Consider the following 24,564-nt stretch of genomic DNA (forward strand, 5'->3'; position numbering starts at 1 on the left):
TGGCCTTATTTAGCAGATGGCCAGTTCTCGCCCTGCCTGCACCTCTAAGTGGCCAGTGGGAGACTTCGAGCAGGAGCTTCTAGCCGTGGCATGGTGCCCTTTATACACGAGAACGAGCCTGTGCTGAGGCCTAGGCTAGTAACTGGCTTTACTTATCTTTACCTGGAAAGACACTTTCTGCTCACAGGGCTAGGGTTTTGTAAGGACCGTGGGAGGTGGCAAGGGTGTATAATACTGATTTCTTTACAGACGAGTGGTCTGGAATGGACTGAATATTTGTACCCCTCCAAATTCATATGTTGACATCTAATCCCCCTTCTGATTGTATTAGTGGGTCTTAGGTCATGAGGGTCCCCATGAAAGGGACTAGTGCTCTTATAAGAAGGGGCCAGAGAGCTAGTTAGCTCTACTTCTGCCACATGAGGATACAAAGAGAACACAGCCTTTTGCAGCCTGGAAAAGGCCCCTCACCAGAGCCCCACCATGCTGGCACTCTAACCTTGGACTTCCAGCCTCTTAAAATTTTGAGAAGTAAATTTCTGTTATTGATAAACTACCCAGTTTATAGTATTTTGTTATAGCAGCCCAAGCTCGCAAAGAGATGCCCCCGTTCTCCCAAGGTGTTTTGTGTCATGCCTGAAATCCTCATTTATCTACTGCCTGCTGCTTATGGAAACTTCCAAACTGAAGACCTGAGGGCAGCCACACACTCTTGAAGACCCTGTAGACTTTGCCACCAGCACTGTCAACAGTGTGTTCTGGGAAAAGAGCTTTTTTCATCCTTATCCATTTGCAGGCACAGAGGGTGTGGAAGTGGTGGTTTTGCCAGATCGTGGTGTCAGGAAGGACCAGTGGGAGGGGTCTGAAATTGTGCACCTAGTTGCTGAAGTCTGAGCAACTGAGTGGTTGTCAGGGGCCCGTGTGGGGATCTGGGAATGGCCTCTCTTGGAAAAAACATAAATAAGTAGATGGATATAGAAGAAGAGATGTTGTAATACTCTCCGCAAGTCACTGGAAGCATTGCAAAGACATGATGATCTTGTTAATCACAGCCACACTTCTGTGGTGTTGAGAGGGGGTGGGTGCTAAGTAAGCCCGGTGATTTGTTGGCGCTCACTTTTGATTATTATCAGGAGAGAGAATGGAAAGGAGAGAGCTTGGTCAGTGTTGAACTGAGCCAGGAACAATCTCAGGGTTGTCAGGGCCCTTGAGATGTTGATGCTGTGGTGTGGGTTGGGCGCACAGCCATGGGGAGATGGTGGACCCTGGGATACCTGGCTGTGCTACTTGGTGAAGGTGTGAGCTTGCACTGCACTGTGGCCATGGCTCCCCCAGCTCCCCATGGGTAGACCACAAAAGCGAGGGAGGGGCAAGAAGCCATCATGGTCTTTGCAAACCAAAATTGATAACGATGTCCCCACGATGAGGACATAGCAGGTCCAGTAGGATGCCTACTGTGGGGCAGCTTCAGACACACTGAGGACCTGATGACAGGAGCCTTGCCCACCGCCGAGAGGCATATGCAGGTTGGTTTCCAGTCCAGGGAGCCTTCCAGGCAGAAGCACACGTGCTCACTGGGTTAGCGACACCTAAACCTACAGTTGTCATTGTTGGTGGCTCTGTGGTCGGGGGAGACCTGGATTCCTTAAGAGCTTGTTCATCTTTGTGGCACGTGTTCTGTGATCACCGAGGGGAGGCAGAAGCTGTGTTCCGACAGCTGGCGGGGGATTGGGGGGAGGAGGCCAGCTTGCTGTTGGCTGTCTGGTCCACATGGAGCTTAGCTTCGTCCACAGAACAAGCTCCCAGAAACCCCACTGCTTTCCTACTCCCCAACCCCAATCCAAACTCCCCTTACTGACTTAACAGTTGTTCCCTAAAACTCCCCTATCCCCTGCCCAGTACAGAATCTGGTAGAGAAGCATGAGGCAGCCCCACTTCTGGAGAAACGTCTAGAATGGCATCTAGCTAACGCCTTGCTCTTCAGAGTGTGTTCTGAACACCAGTGTTATTGCGCCACCTGGGAGCCGATTAGAAATGGTGGGATCTGGGGCAGCCAGGTGTTCCAGTGCACAAGACAGTTGAGTGGGGGCGGTTAGAGCACATCAGAGCGGTAGCCCCTTCTGACCCCATCTCAGCATGGGGCTGCTCCTAGCTGGGTGGGGCACTGCACCTGCCCACTGGTCTTAATGGGAAAATCTGTTTCATTTGTAAGATTTTTCCATGGGGCAGTTTTTTGAATAGCTTTCTTGCCCTGGTTTTGGAACTTCTCCCGTGATCCTTCCTTTTCACCAATGCTTTTTTTACTGCCCAGGTGGTGCCAGCAGGTGCCAAGGGCTCTTTTCGCTGCCTTCCAGAGCTAGGTTCCAGGTTCTCGCTCAACTTTCTCTGTAGCTTGGACACCAGCTCTCTTTGAAGACATGGTTGAAACAGCCACCACCCATCCTGTCTATTGAAAGAGAGCCCCTCCAGTCTAAACATTTAACTTGATGCATCATACAATCTGGTAAAATTTTGGCCAAACTCCAGGATGCCAAACTCTTGGGTGGCAACAAACTTCCTGTAGAATGCACTGGCCCACCAGAATTTGGTTTGCCCATGGAATGGGGGTTTAGCATGTAGAATATGGAAGGAAGAGGCAATTCAAACTCTCCCTAAAAGCCCCAAAGCAGTGGTCTTTAATGTGCTCAAAGTGCAGAGGAAGATCCTTGGACTGAGGCTTAGATATGCTGGCATTCCTGTCTTGCCCCTTCCCATTCAGATTTTCTTTGGGTTTTGAAGGCAGAAGCAGAAGCATGAGTGACTGTGCTGGCCCTAAGGACAGCTTCTTCACATCCTTGCCACCAGTGACGCGTGTGTGGAGAACCCATCCCACAGCTGCCCTGTTGGTGGATTTTCAGAGTTGGCAAGTCAGCCGCTTTTGGATCTGATACCAAAGGCATCATTTTCTCTCTCCACATTTTCATAATAATACCTAAGGTCTAGAAGTCCAGTAAGTACCATGTGGGACGCTGGAGTCTGAAGGTTTAGAGCTAGCCCTAAAGCACAGAACCCCGGTCACTTCTTGCTGCAACACTCATTGAATCATGTGTCCCCTCTTGAATCTCATGACCGCCTGGCATTGGTGTTCAGTACTAACCGTTTTCTAGTCCTTGCCGTGCATACAGCCGTTTCTACAAGTGATTATAAAGTCCGTTTCCTCATGAAAATAACTCACTAGAATGGTTGGTTACCAAGGTGAAAAGAAAATTAAGAGCCCCTCCCCCCCACCCAACTCACACAGAAGCAATCATAATTCCAAACTTATGGATTTGCAAAGGGTTATAAGACACCCCTTTTGAAGACCGAGGGCACATTGTGTTTTGAAGAGCCAGACCCTATACCATGCTGCCTTTTATAACTTAATTGGCTTTATCGCTGGATATCCTCATCATGAGCCAGCTACCTAGTGCATCCCACCCGGTTTCCATACACCTTGTTCTGTGAGGAGCTGAAGACCCACATAACGGAGGAGGTGATAAGAGATCAGACAGCTGCCTCTCATGGTTTGGGCTCCCTTGGCCCAGACTGACAACTTGTTTGCAAATGAGAGTGCCAGCCCGCTTTGATCCTTGGAGAAGCAATGAAGCAAGAAGCAAGGTATGCCAAAGGCTGAACTAGGCAAATGTCCTCTTGCAAAAGTGAAACAAATGGTATGCAATTTAGATTCACAATGTTAATATGGTTTGCAGGAGAGAGTCCCCAAGGATTCATCGAATATCATTTGTGAGCATTCACAGTGAAAAGAGGCCATTCTAGATGTCCACCAAGAATCTACGGATAACAAGTCATACCCAAAGCGGGTTGTACAGAGGCAGGGAATGTAATTTTCACCAAGGTTTCTGCCAAACTCTTAACCTTCCTAATGAGAAGTATGGGAAATGGTGGACTGGATACTACTGGGATTAAGTGAACTTGTAACTGTTGGGCAGCCTTACTCCAGGCAGGGTCGGTACAGTGCTGTGTGGGAGAGAAACTTCCTCCCACCTTGGGGCTCCATCATGTAACATTTCAGTCATGACCTGCATGCGGAAAGGGGTAGCATGCTCACCAGTTTTTGTGGTGCGGCGGCACAGAGATGGCAGGGAGAGCAGCATGGAAAAACTCAGAGTATACGTAGTCCTTGACCACCTTGGAACAGTGGCCAGTGCTGTGGTGCCTGATTGCATTTCATTTGTACCTGGTTCACTGCTTGCATCTTACAGAGAGGAGAATGAGGAGTCCTTCCACTGGTGAGTGGCAGAGTCTTGCTTCAAGACCTTTGTCAGTGTTGAAGTCTGGGCAGTACTCCTATGCCTTTCAGCTTTCCCAATGGTATTTAATTTAAGTTAAATCCCAGATGAACCACATGGAACACACAGGATGGTGAAAACATGGCTTCATGGCAGCCTGTTTGAAAAGGTTCTCGTCACTGCCAACACACATGTTGGTCTCCACTTTCTTGTTGTGCTTTGCTGACAGACATTACTAACTGATCCCAGAACCCTTTTCCATGGAGTCCCAACTCACAGTACTTCCTCATTCTATAGGCAGCCATTGCCAATAGACAAAGGTTGACACAAGGGATGAAACAGATCTGGACGTAAGGGTCTGTGGTGAGTGACATGCTTGCAAACCCAGGGCATTCTTAGACCCCATCGACATCAACCCCGTCTGCAGAAACGGGAGGCAGTGGGAGCTTCACCCTGCCTTTTAGCAGTTATGAGCAGTAGGAGTCTTGCATTCGGTATGAGGAGGGCTGTGCCAGGACCGTGTCCATATGCAAGGGGAGGGGATGATGAAGGAAATAGCTGGGAGAACTGTATGTCTTGGTGATGAAGAGGTGTGCAGGGGGACACACTGGAGGCGGTCACAGTAAGGCTGTCAGGGCACAAGAGATCTCTGCATGGCCCCCAGTGGCAGAGCTGAACCAGGGTACTCAAGACACAGGGAAAAAGGTATCAAATCAGTGGGAGGAAGAACGTTCTGAAAATCAGAGCCCTCCAGAAATTTGAGAGGCAGTGCTGATTTCTTCTCACACTGGTGTTTGTACCGAGCTCATCCTCCAGCCTGGGTGCTGAAGTAGCTATTCGTGGACTCTGAGGAGCGTTGAACTGATCTATGATCTCACATCCCACTCTCCTGTGGTTGATCCTGTGACCCTTGGACGACATAGGAGACAAAAGGAACTAGGATCTGGATCTGGGTGGGAGGTGGTATATACAACCCAGGGCCAAGGTGACAGCACATATATACCCCTGTTAAACAGTGGCAAATCTCATGGGTTATTTATTAAACACGCTTGTTTTCAGTGTTTTACATCTATTCAATTCATTCAATCCTTCCAGCCATCCCCTGGGTTAAGTACTGTCATTCTTCCCATTCTATAGGTAAGGAAACTGAGGCGCAGAGAAGCTTACTTAGGACCCCAAGATCATGACCTGAGCCAAAGTCAGATGCTCAACCGACTGAGCCACCCAGATGACCCGTTGTGTTAGTGCTCAGATCTCTTGATTAAGGTGGTGGTTATAGGAAGCTAAATGTGTGATAAAATAACACGGAAATACACACTGGGAGAGTGTATATGTAACTGATGAGATCTGAAGAAGCACTGTGGATTGTAGCACCATTCATCTTCTGGATTTGACCTTGCATCATAGTTACGATGTAAGATGTTACCATAGCAGGAGGCTGGGTGAAGGGTGCACAGAACCTCCTTGCATTTTCCTTTTAGCCACCTGTGTACCTTTAATTATTTCAAAATTTAGAAGTTCAGGGTAAGATCTGCCTTGAGGATCTTTAAAAAATGCAGATGTCCTGCGGCACCTCTGTGGCTCAGTCCGTGAAGCGTCTGATTCGAGATTTCAACTCAGGTCATGATTTCAGAGTGGTAAGATCAAGCCCCCACATTGGGCTCCCTGCTGGGCATGGAGTCTGCTTCGGATTCCCTCCCTCTCTCTCCCCTCGGTTGCTCCTCCCCCCCGAAAAAGAACACATTAAAATGCAGTTGCCCAGGCCGCACCTCACACCAATTAAAATCAGCATTTCTGCAGGTGGGATTTTTCTGAACTTCCTTGGGTGTTTCCAACAAACAGCCAAGCTGGCGGGCCTGCACTCCTTCACATGAGCAGTTTCATTGTCCTGGTCTTCCTCCTGGCTGGTGTCATGGCGGCTGCAGGCTTGCGCAGAGCCGCACACTGCTTGAAGCTGTCTGCATCCATTTATTGGCTCGGTTCACTGTCAGTAATGACCGCGCTCCTTCATTCATGCCCATTAGGACATGGCCTTTCTCATGCGGGCAGGTGACAGTCTGATGACCCTGGAAGCATCGAAAATACGAGGCTCCCTCATTCTTAGGCAGCCACCCTCATTTCGAAAAGGAGTCTCGTTTGTCATGGGTCCTGTCATGGTGCTGCCCCTTTGACTTTCCTCTGTAACGACAGAGAAAAGGCACCTGGAGACGGTTACCATCTGCGTTCCCTGTTTTGGAAGAGCTCTGTACATTTTCAAATGGGGGTCGTCATGAGTTGGCTTTGGAAAGTCTTCACTCGTCGTGGTCTTTAGGGTTTCACATGTCTCTTCCTCCGACCTGGAGGTGCTTCTTTACGGTTTGGACCCATGTCTGTGCTGCTGGGTTATGGTTCCTTCTGGAACCAGGGCAAATGGAGCAGGGAAGATGGGTAGCAAGCACTTGGGTCCCAGGCCCCCCAGACTTGACCAGCCGTGGATACAGCTTATACGCAGTTCCTCTGGACACTGAGGTTGACTCAGAAAGAAATTAAGATGTAGCAGCAGAGAGAGTGCATACCTGTGTGGGTCAGTGTGATTTTGTTTGGTATCATGGCCCCAGCGGGCAGCGGAGCCTATTACGTGGTTTGGAAGATGATGCAGCCTTGTTCCAGGCAGTACTGACATGAGCAGATCAGTCTGTCACTGTTTCCACCACCTTCAGCTCTCTTTTTCTCTCACTGTGTCTCTCTGCCCCCTTGCTTCCAGCTGTCTTCCTTCCAGTGCCCTAAAAACAAAAGCCTTGGCCACAAAAAAATAAGTACGTATATGCCTGTGACACTGACAAGACCGAGTCTATGTTGAAGCTGGAGGAGGGTGACGAAGGGGAAAAAAATGTATGAAATCTTGCAAAGCAGTGGACACGGTCACTGCACTGCACACCTGAGGGGTCACAGGGCCAGGAGGCAGGCTGCAGGCATCCACATAGACAGCGGGGTGACCCCAGAGCCAGAATCCTCGCTGATGTGGTATGACGCAGACTGAGTGTGAGCTGGTGATTGCATGAGAACGAAAGGTGACCCCCGAGGTCTAGCGTTTCCACCCTGCCGTGGCCCACCTTCCCTCACCATCCCCTGTGCCTCAGCAGCTGCTCTGTGCCTCAGCCTCCTTTTATGCATAAAGGATCAGCATGTGGGTTCTGTTTCCTAAAGAGTGAGGATTGTCTTGAAAACCTCAAAGTGGCGGGGGGGGGGGTGCGGGGGGGCGTGCGGGCGGAACCTTTATGGTATTTATAAGGGATGAGCCTTCTGCTGCCTTCAGTGAGGTGACATCTCCCCGACTTCTTATCTGGAGGACAGGGCCTGGGTGGTGGGAGCTGCCAAAGACAAGGCCAGCCGGTGGGCCCTTGACAACTCCTACTTCAGACCAGTGAGTTTCTGCTCTGTCAGGCCTGACAGATTCGACACTGATCCCTTCTGTAAACCTAAGTCGAAAGCAGATGTTTAAATAAAAGCCAGTATCAAAATTATTTTTAAAAAAGGAACAAGGATGGCAGGACACTTGGTACCCTTGCTATTTCTGTCTCTCCCCCTACCCACCCCACGCTTTGCTCCAGAAGTGTGACCGAGCTCCCCTAAGAGCTGGGTCGCATGTACCTGAAGGGGAGGGAGGGTGAAGGGGCTGCTGCAGCCCGGGCTTCGGCCCCGGAGACCCTGAAACAAGGGGGGGTTCTCTTCGCTGCTGCTTTCTGCCCCCGGGCTGCACATTCTGGAAGCTATGGGACCTGCCAGAACCACCCTTTATTGACACCAAGGGGCTTTTTGTCTGGAACACCTTTCCTTTTACATCTCAGATGGGATTCTGTGGGGGAGGGCCTCTTTTCCTGTTTTAATAACCCATTATCAACTACAAAGTTGCCGCTAGTAAAAATATCAATTATCGCTTATGCAATCCTCCTGGCATTGCTTGAAACCACATTCCATCCTCTTAACATGATAGTTGCTCTGAGCCAAAATTCAGAGAGGGTTTGAGGACAAGCTGTGTACACAGTCGTTAAGACGGCTGGAGGAATATATTTTTATCCTGTATATTGAATGCCAGTTGAGCAGTAGTGATTACTGTAAGAAGCTATAATTTATACCAGGGGAAGTGAAGATTTCTTTTTTAAGATAAAAAATATAGCTTAAGAAGGGCCTTAAAAAAAAAAAAAAACAGCAAAGGAGAAAAGAAAGAGCAGTAACAAAGCCCCCAAGGTCTCAGTGTCAAAATTTCTCAAATAAATCCTTGGTGTTAGAGAAACAAAGAGTCTTTATATACCGTGTACCCAGAATGCTTCACAGAGAGTCCCACAAACCAGCATTCAGTAATTTAGCAATAGGGTGATCACCATTCCCGAAAGTTTTCTGGTTCCATAGAATCTTCATCATCAGTATAAAATTTGCAGATGGAACATTTGGGCCTCGGACTTCGTGTGTGTGCAGAATCTCCCATCAGGAATGCCCTCCCTGTGTCTTGCCCCCCAAACTGGGAATCCAGGCAGAAATAAAGTACAGTCAGGTTTTTTGGCTTTGACTCACCAGGAATTGATTGTCCTAAATCACTGTGGCCTGGCTAAAAGCTTGGTGAGAAGTCCTGCCATTTGTTATCAGTGTGGACTTCTCCCTGGAATTTGTGGGCAGGAGGAGGGAAGAGCAAAGGAGGATAGAATTGTATTCTCAAATATTCAGACTCTGTCACACCACGAAGGGGAGGGGGGTTGACCTGGGGTCTGTATGTAGAAGCTGCATGAGGGTCCATCTCTACTCAGAATAGGAAGAAGCTGTGGCATGGGCCCCTGCCACCACGTTCACGGACAGCCTCTGTCTTAGAGGCGGTGTTCTCAGCGCTGGAGGTATACCAGACTGAAAACTTGGGAGCCCTTGAAAACCACAGGTGCCTGCCATAGACTCCAAAGTCCTAATTTACTTGGTCTGGGCTGGGCCCCAGGCATAGGTAATGGTCAAAGTTTCGCAGGTGACTTTCACCTGTAGCCAGTGTGGGACACATAGTAAAAACCAACAGTGGCTGTCGTTGTGTTCTTGGACCAGCAGTTTCAGCATCCCTGGGGAACTTACTAGACATGCAGATTCTTATACCTCTCTCTGCTACCCACCCCCCCCCCTTGGACCTGCTGAATCAGAAACTCTGGGCCGGGGCCAGCCATCTGAGCTTTCACAGGTCTATGGGGGGATTCCAATGTGCCTTGAAGCCTGAGAACCACCAGTTAACACTGTCTCAGTGGTTCTAATGCACTTGAGAATCGCTGGTCAAGTCATGCCTCCTCCCAGTGAAATCAGAGCCTCTGCTGGTAGGAGCCAGGCCCCAGCATTTTTCAGCAATCGCCAGGAGAGTCCCATGTGCGGCTGGGTGTGAGAACCAGGGCTTACAGAAATGGAGTCAGGTGCCTCTTGGTTGTAAGACTGGAGGATTTGTCTCTGAAATTCTCCTAGGTCTCTAGTGTTAAATTTCATTAGGCAGGACATAACCTGCCTTAGAGCAGGGAAGGGATGATAGAGACCCCATTGTTCCTGGTGGAAGGTGTGGTTGCTTGCTTCTGATTTTTTACTACACTTGCAGGAGAAAGGGCCCACAGGATTTCTGAGGGGGAGGTGACACTCTCAGACTTACCCTGCCACCTAAATAGAGCAAAGAGACCGTATATATCCATGAGGGTAAAAGCTTTCAGGAGAAACTCTAAGATACGCTCAAGTTGGTTTTGTTCAGTTTAACCGAACAGTTAACAGACAATTATCAGCACCTTCTGTGTGGTTAGCACCATGTGGCCAGGCTGTGGAGAGGCTCTGGGATGGCGAGGTGTAAAGAAGACTGACCAGTCCCACCTTTAGGGAAGCCCTGAGAGAAAGACTATGGTACGTGGGAGTTCGGGCTGGAGGGATCCCTCTTAGCTGGGCAGGGTCAAGGGCTACTACAGAGAGGCAATGACCTGAAGAGCAGGAAGGGGTGGCCACATAGAGATGAAGGGCACAGGCAAAGGCCCTGGGGTCTTGTGAGAGTTTAGTGCCTGCTCTGGGGCTGGGGTCATTTGGGGCTACACTCCTCTCATGCCTGCTGAACCATGGCACACATTTCAAAGTGCTAAGGAGGTAGGAGGACACATGCCTCCCCTGGCCCCCCAGGCAAGGAGGAAAAGGCAGAGTCCAAATAATTAGGCAGTAAAGCCCCTCCTGATGTGTGGCTTTTAGGGAAAGGAAGGGGGTGATTGTCATTAGGAGCAGGTCCTTAGGGTTTCTGCTGCCTGGAGCGTCCTGTGCCCTTTGATGTCCCTGAGGGGTCTTTGAACTTTTGAGAAGCTGCAGGTTTTCTTCAGGGAAGCAGGTACCTCCTGCAGGTCAGCTAATCCCGTCCTCTGCACTGCCTTTGAAGGGGATAGGAAGTGCTGGGGGCTGGTTTCCAGTGCCCATTAAAACAGCAGCCCCTAGAAGAATGAGTGACAGAGATTGCCACTGGGTTGGGGGGTGGGCAGCAGGGGACTACAAAACTACAGTGGGGGAAGGGAGACTCAGTTTTCATTTCCTACCACTTTGTATCTTTTTAAAAAAATTTCTAAAAATTTCTTTTCAGTGTTCCAGAATTCATTGTTTACACACCACACCCAGTGCTCCATGTAATACATGTCCTCGATAACACCCACCACCAGGCTCACCCAACCTCCCACCCCCCTCCCCTCCAAAAATCCTCAGTTTGTTTCTCAGTCTACAGTCTCTCATGGTTTGTCTCCCGCTCCAATTTCCCAACTCACTTCTCCTCTCCATCTCCCCATGTCCTCCATGTTGTTCCTCGTGCTCCACAAATAAGCAAAACCATATGATAATTGACTCTCTCTGCTTGACTTATTTCACTCAGCATAATTTCTTCCAGTCCTGTCCATGTTGATACGAAAGTTGGGTATTCATCCTTTCTGATAGAGGCATAATACTCCATTGTATATATGGACCGTATCTTCTTTATCCATTTGTTCATTGAAGGGCAACTTGGTTCTTTCCACAGTTTGGTGACTGTGGCCATTGCTGCTATGAACATTGGGGCACAGGTATGGCCCTTCTTTTCACTACATCTGTATCTTCGGGGTAAATACCCAGTAGTGCAATTGCAGGGTCATAGGGTAGCTCTATATTTAATTTCTTAAGGAATCTCCACACTGTTTTCCAGAGTGGCTGCACCAACGGTGTAAGAGGGTTCCCCTTTCTCCACATCCTCTTCAACACATGTTGTTTACTGTCTTGTTAGCTTTGGCCATTCTAACTGGTGTAAGGTGGTATTTCAATGTGGTTTTGATTTGAATTTCCCTGATGGCTAGTGATGATGGACATTTTTTCATGTGTCTTTTAGCCATTTGTATGTCTTCTTTGGAGAAGTGTCTGTTCATGTCTTCTGCCCATTTTTTGACATGATTATCTGTTTTGTGTGGGTTGAGTTTGAGGAGTTCTTTATGGATCTTGGATAGCAGCCCTTTGTCTGTACTGTCATTTGTGAATATCTTCTCCCATTCTGTGGGTTACCTCTTTGTTTTGTTGACTGTTTCCTTTGCTGTGCAGAAGTTTTTAATCTTGATGAAGTCCCAAAAGTTCATTTTTGCTTTTGTTCCCTTTGTCTTTGGAGACACATCTTGAAAGAAGTTGCTGTGGCTGATGTTGAAGAGGTTACTGCCTATGTTCTCCTCTAGGATTCTAATGGATTCCTGCCTCACGTTGAGGTCTTTTATCCATTTCGAGTTTATCTTTGTGTATGAGGTAAGAGAATGGTCGAGTTTCATTCTTCTACATGTAGCTGTCCAATTTTCCCAGCACAATTTGTTGAAGAGACTGTCTTTTTTCCACTGGATATTTTTTCCTGTTTTGTTGAAGATTATTCGACCATAAAGTTGAGGGTCCGTATCTGGGCTCTCTACTCTGTTTGACTGGTCTATGTGTCTGTTTTAGTGCTAGTACCATGCTGTCTTGGTGATCACAGCTTTGTAGTAAAGCTTGAAATCAGGCAACATGATGCCCCCAGTTTTGTTTTTCTTTTTCAACATTTTCTTAGCAATTCGGGGTCTCTTCTGGTTCCATACAAATTTTAGGATTGTTTGCTCCAACTCTTTGAAAAATGCCGGTGGAATTTTGATCGGGATGGCATTGAAAGTTTAGATTGCTCTAGGCAATATAGACATTTTAACAATGTTTAGTCTTCTGATCCATGAGCATGGAATGGTCTTCCATCTTTTTGTGTCTTCTTCAATTTCTTGAGTGTTCTGTATTTCTTTGAGTACAGATCCTTTACCCCTTTGGTTAGGTTTATTCCCAGGTATCTTATGGTTCTTGGTGCTATATAAATGGAATCGTTTCCCTAATTCCCCTTTCTATATTTTCACTGTTAGTGTATAAGAAAGCAACTGATTTCTATACATTGATTTTATATCCTGCCACATTACTGAATTGCTGTATGAGTTCTAATAGTTTGGGGTTGGAGTCCTTTCGGTTTTCCATATAAAGTATCATGTCATCTGCGAAGAGAGAGAGTTTGACTTCTTCATTGCCAATTTGAATACCCTTTGTATCTTTTAAATTTCTGTCGTACCCTTATTTTAGCTACTCTAAGCCAGGCCTCCTTCTGTTGGCTGAGAAAATTATCCCCCTGAGAAATCAGGCTGTTGCTACTGTTTGTGATTGGAAGGCTTATTAAATCCAAGCCTTCCAAGCAATCAGTTGCTAAGTCTAGGCAGATTTGAAAATACTCGTGTTTAGTTAAGGGATATCAGTGGTCAAAAAGGAAAACAAGACCACCCCTTTTGTTTCTTTGTAAGGGGCTTGGGAGCGGGCGGCACGAGGGGAGGCCAATAGAAAATAGTGAACATAGAGCATTTCTTTAGGTAGATCTAAAAAACAATCATTTAAGAGCTGACTCTGAGGTTTTCTTTCTTTCTTTTTTTTTTTTTAAGATTTTATTTATTTATTTGAGAGAGAGACAGTGAGAGAGAGCATGAGCAAGAAGAAGGTCAGAGAGAGAAACAGACTCCCCATGGAGCTGGGGGCCCAATGTGGGACTCGATCCCAGGACTCCGGGATCATGACCAGAGCCAAAGGCAGTCGTCCAACCAACTGAGCCACCCAGGCGTCCCTGACTCTGAGGTTTTCTAACACCAAACCAAATGTCATCCTCAAGTCCATAGAGGACCTTTGAAGGATTTCCAGTGTGATGTCTTCTGAAGCTTCTGGACACAGTTCCCATCTCCATTCACAAGATCTGTTGAATGAAGGCAGAACCTGGAAGTAGACAAGAAATCCGATTTCACACCAGAACACAGGAGACCCCTGGTTCCTAGAAGCACTTCCTGCTGCCAGCAGAGAGGTGTAGAGGAGCATTTCTCTTTAGGCCCTGGTTTCCGCACTGGCTCAGACAGAGGAGCTTCAAGAACCCTTAATATCCCAAACCCTGTGGCTCTTTAGAGCCCAGGTTTCAAATAGAAAATAGTCAATATCCCACGTGACAGTCTCCTGGCAATATGCTTTTAACGTGCAAAACTTTCAAGTAGTAAAAGGAGAGGATGGGTAGATACCACAAAAACTCCAAGGTTCCTCACCCTCACCCCACACTCTCTGAGTCATTCTCAAAGTAAGGTGGGCATTCTTACTGTGCCCACCCAGCATCTCATGGACCTGGATCTGTCTGTCTCTGTCTCCTGCCCTTGCCTTCTGAGCCTCAGATATTTTGGGGAAGGCTGGAGGGTAGGGTGGATGCTAGCAATGTCTCAGATGTGTGTTCTGCGTAAGATAACCGGGAGGTGTCCAAAAAGAAGGGGACCAAGTCACGGGGCGCCTGGGTGGCTCAGTGGGTTAAGCCGCTGCCTTCGGCTCAGGTCATGATCTCAGGGTCCTGGGATCGAGTCCCGCATCGGGCTCTCTGCTCAGCAGGGAGCCTGCTTCCCTCTCTCTCTCTCTCTACCTGCCTCTCCATCTACTTGTGATCTCTGTCTGTCAAATAAATAAATAAAAATCTTTAAAAAAAAAAAAAAAGAAGGGGACCAAGTCAGAACCCCTGCCTGAACATCTCAGTCCCCAGGGAACAGAAGTGTGATTCTTTCAAGCTGGGCCCAGGAGAGCTCTTGGCTGCTTCCCAGCACTCGTTCTCCCCAAGGCCATGTCCATACTCTCTAGGCCCCTCCCCTCTCTCCATATGGTCTTGCTGGCAAGTCCCTTTGTCCTGAGGGCAGACTTGAGCCTCTCTGGTGCCCCTTGGCTTTTCATTACTGTTGCCAAAAGGGATTTTTCTATGCAGTCTGTAGTATTCTAAGGGATCCCTGTCAGGCCCCCTGACCCTCAAGACAGCCACTCTTGGCACGGGTTAGCAGGCTCATCCTTTGCTCTCCTATGGGTGTGGGGGCAAATTTTATCCTCTAAGGGCTGACCATACACTCAGATTCAAAGTAGAGATTGCCCAGGCTCAAATTATACTTGACCATTTCCCAGCTCTCTGACCTTGGGCGGGCTGCTCGATTTATCAGTTCCCCCTCAGTTCTGCTTTCCCTAACCTGTGAAATGGGGACTATAATAGTAAGTTAACACACGTAACATGTCCTGGCACAATGAAAACACTGTTCCTCTGCTTTTCCAGGTGCTCCCTCCTGCTTGGGCAGGAGGCCCCTATCGTAATGCACCCCTGTTCCTATTGTTAGTATCCCATTCAGCACCTGTGTCCAGGGAGAGGCCCACCTTTGTCTGCACCTTTGATGTGTGTCTTGTGGGCACCTGGGTGCTTAGAGCCTTGCCTGGTACGTGACAGACACGGAGTCCGTGTTGGTAGAGCATATGATTAGGTCATCAACTCGGGTCCTTCAGATCCTCTGGGCTTCCCCAGCTCACACCTGAGGGAATGGCAGCCCTCGGCTGACGCAGGAGTGGATAAATCCCCATCTCTGAGGAACATAGTGAACAGAACCTGCACTTTGGTGCGGGGAGTCTTGCCCCCACTTTGGCCCATCTGCCACCATAGTGCCCAACACACCAGACCGGGCCATCACTCCTCTGGATGGATGTGCTGACTGTTAAAACACAGGGTGCTTTGTCAGGGGAAGGGAAGGTTCCTCTGAATCAGGGACACAAGGGGACAGTTGGCGATAGGTAACCCCCCGCACTGGATACCGTGGTGGGAAGGGAAAGAACCACATTCTTCTTCCTTCTCTACCTCACTGCAGAGGAGGGCCATGGAGATTTGACGCACAGCAGAGGGATCAGGAGATTCGATCTGGAGCCCCTGAAGTACTTGCCGCTGTCACACTCCACAGAGGACAGTGACATAGGATGGGGGCTGGCTGTATATTTCCCTACAACTGAAATATCATGCTTCCTTTACATGTCATTTTTGCCATCCATTGTTAACTACAAGTTCCTTTTTGACATCTGGGAGGTAGGATGTATTAGCCCAGGATTTTGCATCTTTGGAAGGTTTTAGCTATCCTTCCACTTCCGGCCCTTTTCCAGCCCGGTGTCTGCAGCCCCACTAGGTTAATTACTCTTTAGTCCAAGAAGCAGAAAGCATATGTTTCTCATTCTCACCCAGTCTCCCAGTTTCTGTTCACAAAGCTGGTGCCATGACAGGGACGGTGTTCTATTCCGGCACCCTTTCCTTGGCAGGATCTGGGGAGCACGTTGCTCGAGAGAGAAACACTCCATACCCTTCAGCTTAGCTTCTCTGCTGTGTTCTTGCTTGCTAAGCCAGGCACGTGGTCTTCTTGTTGAGCTGTCCTGGAACCGAAGTTCAGGGTTGGTTTCCCCATCTCTGCAGAGCCCCTTGGCAGACTGGGAAAATGAGTGGAGCTGAGACCCACTTATGCTGCATCAGCCTACATTCTTGGAAACCTTCCTGATGCCGGCAGTCCGGAGACCCAGAGGGGGGTCCCGCAGGACCAGCCAAGAGGGTCCTTGGCTTCACACAGGATGGAAATCAAACATGAGCCAGCGGGAAGTGAGAGCAGAGTTTACTGAAAATGTAGAGAGAGCAGATACAGATGGAGCATCTGAGAGACTCCGAAAGGAAAGGAGCATGAGTCTCATCTTTGTTTGGGGTCTAGGGGGTTTTTACTGAGGACAGTGGCCTGGTATAGAGTCCCCTTAGACATCCAGGAACCAGTTAGAAGAAAGACAAGGGCCTGGGTGTTACTCCTTAGAGCCAGGGGTCTTGGTGTCATGATGTCTAGGGCCACTGGTCTGGAATGCACATATGGTAGCTTTGTCCAGTCATTCTCACCTGGTCCTTCCTTAGAAGTTATCTGTTCTAGAGAAGTCATGAACTCCCTGTCCCTTACAATGATGACATAGTTATTTGCACCATGAAACACGTATGCAGTGGGGTAGGGGTGCAGGTCCCAGCAAGAATAGAAGCAGGAAAAGGAGCAAAACACAGGTTTTTATGGAGTCCTTCAGTTTTCTTGCCTCATTCCCATGCCTCATGCATGCCTCCATCAAATGCAGCCAAGCCAGAGGAGGGCCCACCACAGACATGATGGAGGACAGGAGTCCCAGTAAACCATCGTGCAGTTTGGGAGGGTGGGGAGTGGAGGGAGCTCAGCCTTGTCGATGATGCTGGCATCTGGAGCTGACGGTGTCTACATGGGCCTCATAGCCTTCTGGGGTTCAACAAGTCACACCAGGCCCTTGGTAGGGAGCACTTCTGCACTGTAGGCCCAGAGCGGGCAGGGATGAAGTCTCTGGGACCAGGATGGAATTCACTGTGTCTGTGGTTGTTTTTAGAAGCACTCACTGCTTCTGTAGTCTTCTTTTGAAATAAAAAGAATGTTTTTTCCAGTGCATTTTCTTCTAAAAAGCTAAAGAGAGCCTCACAGAACTTTTTAGCATTAGAAGTATCTTCTTTGTTCTGCCTTATTATATCTCGCCATTCACTTTTTCAGTTAGCAAAGGCATGTTATGCTATGTCATTCTTTGACTAAATTGATTTGACACAGAGAATGCCCCAGGTTTAATAGCACAGAGAAGGCATCCCTCTTTCTGTTGGAGATTATGTTTGCTCTTCAGGCACCTCATTGTCAAAATCAACCTAGGCTGACGTTCTTTCATTTTCTTGGATGCCGTGTAAAGCCTTCAGGAAGGTTCTACTCTGGTTCTTCCAACTCAGGCTCTTCTAATAGATGACACTCAGGGATTTAGAGGGCTTTTCACAGACAACATCATCAGCACAACCATCAGCAGGCAGAAAAAGTAGGCATAAATGAAGGTCATACAGAAAGTCACTATGAGGGGCACCTAGGTGTCTCAGGGGTTAAGCCTCTGCCTTCAGCTCATGTCATGATCCCAGGGTCTTGGGATTGAGCCCCGCATTGGGCTGTCTGCTAGCAGGGAGTCTGCTTCCTCTTCCCCCTCTGCTTGCTTCTCTGCCTACTTGTGATCTTTGTCTCTCTGTCAAATAAATAAATAATCTTTAATTAAAAAAAAAAAAGTCGCTGTGAGATAACCTGTGGAACTTTTCCTTCTCTAAATGTCCATGGCATTTAGTTCCTGGTATCTATACCTGGCCACTAATTCTTCTCTGGGTGTGTCATCAGGTTGTCTTATTTCTCCCAGAATCTGTGAGTCTGTAAGTAATTTGTGGGCATGGATATACTCTTAATGCCAGTGTGATGACATCCACCGCTCCTGGCCCACTGATGGTATTCAAATTAGTTCAGTCACATTGCCTACACCCGTATGGTCCAGCATGGTAGCACTCAGCCACAGGTGGATCTTTAAAGTGATCTTAATTAAAATTTAATAGATAGGAGCTCTAGTTCTCTGCCACACTAGCACATTTTAAACACTCAGTAGCCACCTGTGGTCAGTGGCTGCCATATCGGACAGCACAAATAGGGATTTTCCTTCATTACAGAAAGTTTCACTAGACAGCAAGGGTGAGCGCTTGTTGATTCATCTTTGATCCCCAGCAGACTGGGCTTTCTGCAGGCAGGACTGTGTGCCACTCATTGCTTTATAACTGGTACCCTGAAAATGCCTGGTACAAGGTCATGTTCAGTCAGCTCTTACTGAAAGAGTGAATAGCAGCTCTACCTTAAATTGTGTTCAGTCTTCTAGAATAGGAATCATGAAATGATTACATCCTCAACTGAAAAACCTTTCATAGTATCTGGTTCAAGCCCCTCACTTTCCAACTAAGAAAACAGGCCTGGGATGATTGGAGCCTTGTGTCAGATCCCCTAGCTAACTGGGGCAGAACTTTAACACCAATCATGACCTCTTTATCCTTGGACCATCACTCTGTCCACTATGTCAGAGTGTCTTAGTGTCTTTACTTTCAAATGGCAGTGAGGAAGTCCTCCTTAAATGATAGTTTAGAAGAAAATGTCCTCAAGTTGATCAAGTTTGCCTACCTACAAGCAAATCTAGAGCAGATATATTCAGTGTGTGTGAATTAAGAGCATTTCCATTAGACTTGGGACCAGAGTAAAGATGTCCATGTGGTAACTAATATTTTCCATTGTTTTGGAAATCTGCCAAATTCCATAAGGCAAGAAATGAGGTATAAGCATTGAAAGGGAAGTCAGAGTGGTGGTTATCTGCATGTGGTAAGAGAATCATCTGACAAACTATTGTAACCACTGTGTCCACATTGATGCCAATCTCAAGACCCATATATAATAACCCATGGCTTTCCTGTGCAAGGTAGGTCGGTTAAGCAGACCTCATTCACCACATCTAGCAAAGACGTGGAATACCCAGCCTCATCACTGAGAGGCTAGATACCTGCTCAGGTCTACCTGGCCCAGAAAGATGGTCTCAGAAAAAAGAGGCTGGCTGGCAGCGAGGAGTCTACCCAGCCCTGTCACACACTCAGGGTGGGCACACTCTTGATGGAGCGAGGGGGCACTGTCATGCGCTATGCTCCTTCTCTCTTTTCTTTTTCTCTCTTTACCTCTCTCTCACCAGTGAATTGAATTTTTGTTAAGCGAAAAATTAACAGCCCATTTGATGTGACTCTTCCGTATGAGTAAACGCATATGCACGTGTGCGCACACGTACGTAGTCCTGGGCCAGACCGAGGAGAGGACAGACCTGGCTCAGATACTTGACTTCAAAATCCCTTAGGTGTCAGTTCAAGAACGTGAGTGTTTTCCAAACGTGAATCTTTTCCTTACGTGAGCGCTCTGACTAGGGAAGAGAGATGGCTTATAATGTACGCGTCTTACCTATCTTCACCACTATGGTGTAATCCGCCTTGGCAAAACGGTTTTCACACTGGCTGTTAATTTTTCGCTTAACAAAAATTCAATTCACTGGTGAGAGAGAGGTAAAGAGAAGGAGCATAGTGCAGATGACAGTGCCCCTTGCTCCGGCAAGAGTGTGCCCACCCTGTGGATTGTGATTCGCCCATTGGCAATTCAGAATTTCGTGGGCTTGTGGGATCATTCTTCCCGCGATAATCCAGTATGTGTAGGAGGTAAAGCTGAACCTGTAGAGACCCCCAGATCTACTCTGGAAGTTGCATTGCTGCTGAATTCCTGAAGGCTGACAGGCTCACTTCCCTGTGCACAACCAAAAACTAACAAAGACTTCTCTGGGGTGAAAGGATTTCGATGTGATTGCTGCCTGCTTGTTTTGTTCCTCCCTCAAAGGGGTTATGGGTGATCATGACAGTTTAGCCTCTATAAGCGAGTGCACCCTGTTACCCCTAGTGACTTTCAACACGTGCAGGTGACATTTCTTAGTGGCTGAAGAGGGCACGGTGTGGTTCTTGGCAAAGAAGTATTGACAGTGAGAATTTTCCTGTCAAGGAAAAGTAAAGGTGGGGTGTTGGTTATTATCATGTTAAGTAATATTAACTAAAAGCTGTCTCTCATTTCCTAGAAATGAGGCACGAGCCATCCCTGTTACTGTAGCGTCAGTGAGCGTTTCCTGAAAAGGGACTGTCGTTCTGCCCACAGGGCTACTGGGATAGGGCCTGGACTGGCTGAGAACCCCTTCAGTGGAGAGGCTACATTGCAGGAGCCATTTCCCTAGGTTCCCAGGCAAGACCACTTTGAGGGGAGGTGGGATGTCAAAATCCCAGTGCTTCTTGGAAACAGTTTTCACAAGTAGGCTCAGAGCCAGGTAAAATCAAAGCTTTCAGCATGGCAGATACACCAAGCCCAGAACTAGAACACCCAACCCTCTCTATGGTTTTTCAGGATTTGGGGTGAAGCTAGGAGGGGTTGAAATTGTAGGGATTCTCTTAGAACTCCCTGCATAGTATTTATCAGATTTCCTAAGGCAAGTACAGAAGCAGTGTGTTACTTGTTTTAAGATAAAAATCAACTCAAGGCCATTAAATTGTTATTGTGTCTGATAAATTTGGGTCATGTGTGACATGAAGCCTGTCTGTATCCTTAACCCCACTGTTACTTAGAATTAGCATGTGTGCTTAATGCTACCCATTTTTTGTTAAATATAATGTTGCCAGAAGTAATAGATACCATGGGACATATATCTAAAACAACATACATTTCTCAGTCAAGAATTCCTGAACTTAATCTAAAAATAGCTTAAACAGTAGTTTATGTAAACCTCAAATATCAAGACTCCCAGCCCAATGCTAGTTCATCTAACTGTAAATTTATGAGGCACTTTGTTAGCATTTGAACATTTTAAACCAGATCAAGCATGACCTGTGTTAGACACAGGCTCCAGAAATCCAAGAATCCCACTCTTGGCTGATCTTGCTGACTGGAACATTCCTTGGGGAAGTCCTCCTCTGGGGCCGGCATCCTGAAACGCTCACATCATGTACTGTGCAGGCCCACAACTATGGATGGTATAGCCAGCTTTTCTGAACAACTGTTTTAAACAGAATTCTGTCTCCTGAGAGACAAGGCCCTTTGGCCAGCAGAGTCTGGCGGTGCGAGCAAAGGAGCCTCTTTCATTTTACAACCAACTTGACCACCAGAGAAAACTTAGAAGTGGTCACAAAGGAAACATTCCTCCATCTGTGGTGAGGCCACTCTGCCAGGGCTTGGATTTCCCCCAACTGTGGTTTCCCAAACAGCGTCCTTGTTGTTTGAAAAAACCCATCTGGTGGCTGCTCTGGAGCTCCCAGCCCGGGATGATGAGAACAGGCTTATAAAAGCGCAAAGCCAGATGAACAACTGACTCACATGTTGGTTCTCTGTAGAACTGGGTTCTCCGAGGTTGACGACAAAGCCCTTTCACCTGGTCCACTGCTGTGCTTACACCTTGTTACCAAAGATAGGATGGAGCCATGTTTTTCATGAGACATTTTATTTCTGTCACCTCTGCACACTGAGCAGAGTTCACTGAAATCCCTCAACGTTTTCACAAGATCCATTTGAAAACTCTCTCACTAGTTTTATGTAAAGATCTCAAATCAAACCCTAAATCAAATGTAAGATGGCTTTTAACATTCTCTGCTATAAATGCACTTGAAAAATCAGCTAGTTCCTTCAAATGTTAACATGAAACAAAGAGATGATAGGTAGACAGATGGCTTTAGATAGTTGTAGGTGTAGATGGATAACGAGCAGGAAAAAAAAATAAAAAACTGAGTTGTGACATTGAAAAAGAGGATTCATTCAGCAAAGTAACTACTGGAAATATATCTAAATTATTCCTCTTAGTCAGACTTCTCAGGCAATCTATCGTTTCTTCATTTTGCTTGAACTGGATGGCTACCTGGTCTCTTAACAGGAGGGCAGGAGCCACCACTGCATGACTTAGCACCCCTGTAACGGATAATGGATTCTCCAATTTTGTGGTGCTTTCCCCCATATTAAATAGATAATTCATCCAAGAAATATGCATGGAATGCCCGCTCTGTGCCAGTCACTGGTGGAGAAACTGGGTTAGAATGCTGCCCTGAGAGAATCTGGGGAGCTGGAAGAGCCTTTGGGAAACACAGAGGGCATTGTTGAGGGCAGGGTCTAGTAGAGCAGTCCGGACCATGGCACAATGTGGCCATCCACATGAAGGTGACGCCACCTGTGTGCTTTCTTCTGAAAGGATAGTAGTTAATCATTTGACCAACTGACCAAAAAAATTGGTCCAAGTGGGGAAATGTAAAGAAATTATACTTAGGTGCCTTCTATATTTTGTTTTAGCTTAAGCCGTGAAAATGTTAAATTTTTTCACCGATTTCATGGTGGGGGTGAAAGCTTTTTCTTTGAGGGCATGTGTCTGCTAACTGGACTTTCATATCACCTTCTTCACACAAGCTGCAACTGTAACGAAATGAGTTCAAATCCCAGGGTGGTTGTTTTTTTTTCTTTTTTCTTTCTAGATGGAATAGAACATAAAAGACCCTTATGAAGCAGGCCAGCACAGATTTTTATATTTTCCCCCCTCATCTTTTACACTTGTCTTGCCCACCCCCAGTTGGGCAGTGGGCTATTTTTAGCTACTCACTAAGTTAGTTTTCCTGAAAACAACAGCTTTTGTTCTCCTGTTTCATTGGTTAGCACAATATGTGACCACCCGTGTTAACTGACACAGCAGGTGTTAGTGACATAAATAGGTTTGAGAATACATACAATTAAGCCCAGGTTAAGTGTACCCTCGACTCATAGGAGCAGAAATGCATAGGTGAGCAGAGAGTGCCCAGCTAGCCTGGAGACCTAGGAGCACGAGGGCCTGCCGGTGTATTTCAAGAAGGATGTGGAAAGTTTTGACTAATCCAACTCCATGTGATGGCGGTGAAGGCTGAGTCTTGTAGGCAAGCGTATGGAGGGACCTAGAGGGCATGCAGAGTAAAAACAGGTGGGCCTCTGTTGAGAAACACCAGGATTAAACAGCCAACACGGGGAATTGATGGAAAATGGTCAGAGATATGTGACGGAAACCGGGAAAAGTGGCTCTGGAGAAGCCTTTAGAACCTCTTTTTGGAGTTATCTCTGTGTCTTCTCCTTGCCCAGGCTGGCAGTGATCCAAGGTCAAGGATGGCATATCATGCATCATTCTATGTTCTATTTCTAGTCCATTAGCTGGCACTTGGGAAACTTCTCTTACATATTTTTGAATGAAGGAAGGCGCATGTTGTCTCCATTGAGCTTGTTGACAAAGGATGGGCATCCTTGAGCACAGCGAGTCTCTGCCCTGGTAATCACAGATCGACAAAGCGTGGGCCCTCTGATCTCATATGTTCTGTGTCCCAGATGACAGTGACAGCAGATGTGCAAACTAAGACCGTCATTCAGCCTATAGTGTGTGGAGGGCCACATACATCTAGATAGGCATCCTGGTGTCTGTTAGGTACCCTGGGGCAGGGAAGGCAACAGGTATGATCTTGGTGGGCCCAGGTATAATGATGTGATATAAAAGATAGAAAAGCCACATTTTTCGCTGATTTGAAGATTTGCACCCATGATATAAGCCAAAGTCTGGATGGTTCCCACTAGACCTTCACAATGTGACTTCCCCGTAGGACAACAAAACACTTAGATCCCTAATATTGGCATATTTTAGTGTCAAAAAGCAAGTGTAATCATCAGAAACTTAGTTTAAGAACTATGATACCACAGTGAATGTAATCTGTTCATTTCTTCATGCATTTAGCAAATGCTATGGTGTTCTGTGTGCTTCATCAGTCTTCATTCATGAAGTAAGGAAATCATCCCTCTGTTTCTATATGAACTTGTGGTTGTCAGTCTTCTCTGTTGAGAGTAGCCAAGCACCGAGTATCAACCTGTGTCACTCTTGGTCTCTTAGGTTTGACTTAAGTTAGCCTAGTATGTGAAAGCCTATAGTCTTAAGTGTCCCCCTCTCCTTTTCCTTTCCCTCGGGCAGCTTGGGGATGAACCACGATGATGACCACTCGTCCTGTGCCGGCAGATCCCACATCATGTCAGGAGAGTGGGTAAAAGGCCGGAACCCCAGCGACCTCTCTTGGTCCTCATGCAGTCGCGATGACCTTGAAAACTTCCTCAAGTAAGTCTTTGAATCATTCTATACAGTCACTACATTTGAAAGTACTTCCAGAAGACACAACATTTGGAGTCTTAGCAAGTGTGGGAAGGAGAAATGAATCTCTTAGAACTGTGAGCTGGCAAAGAGGTGGTCCCCTATTGGACCAAGACTTCCTCCCAAGTGTGTGTCCAGTATGATGCAGGGCATCCAGCTGCTATTCATAAATGTTTTGTTGCCTGATTGAATGTTAACATGGTGACTGTGACTTGAAAAGAACCCCATCTTGTTTCTCTGCAGTATTTTGACCCTGAATGGACACCGTCTTAGCAGCATCCCTGCTATGCAAAAGGACATTTCCTTAATGCTCAGGCTGCTTCCCTTGATAGGGAAC

At 47.1% G+C, this 24,564-nt stretch overlaps 1 protein-coding gene across 2 annotated transcripts in view; it reads left to right on the forward strand.

Annotated features, from left to right (window-relative positions):
* ADAMTS17 (ADAM metallopeptidase with thrombospondin type 1 motif 17) overlaps positions 1–24,564 on the forward strand; it is a 323,327-nt gene that overhangs the window by 141,554 nt on the left and 157,209 nt on the right. For both annotated transcript variants that reach the window (XM_032836008.1, XM_032836009.1), the window contains exon 9: positions 24,054–24,194. In XM_032836008.1, coding sequence (XP_032691899.1) covers positions 24,054–24,194 — 141 coding nt within the window. The remainder of the gene's footprint in view (positions 1–24,053; positions 24,195–24,564) is intronic.

This window comes from Lontra canadensis, unplaced genomic scaffold, assembly GCF_010015895.1.
Source record: "Lontra canadensis isolate GAN:19392208 unplaced genomic scaffold, GSC_riverotter_1.0 scaffold89, whole genome shotgun sequence".
NCBI classification, from domain to species: domain Eukaryota; kingdom Metazoa; phylum Chordata; class Mammalia; order Carnivora; family Mustelidae; genus Lontra; species Lontra canadensis.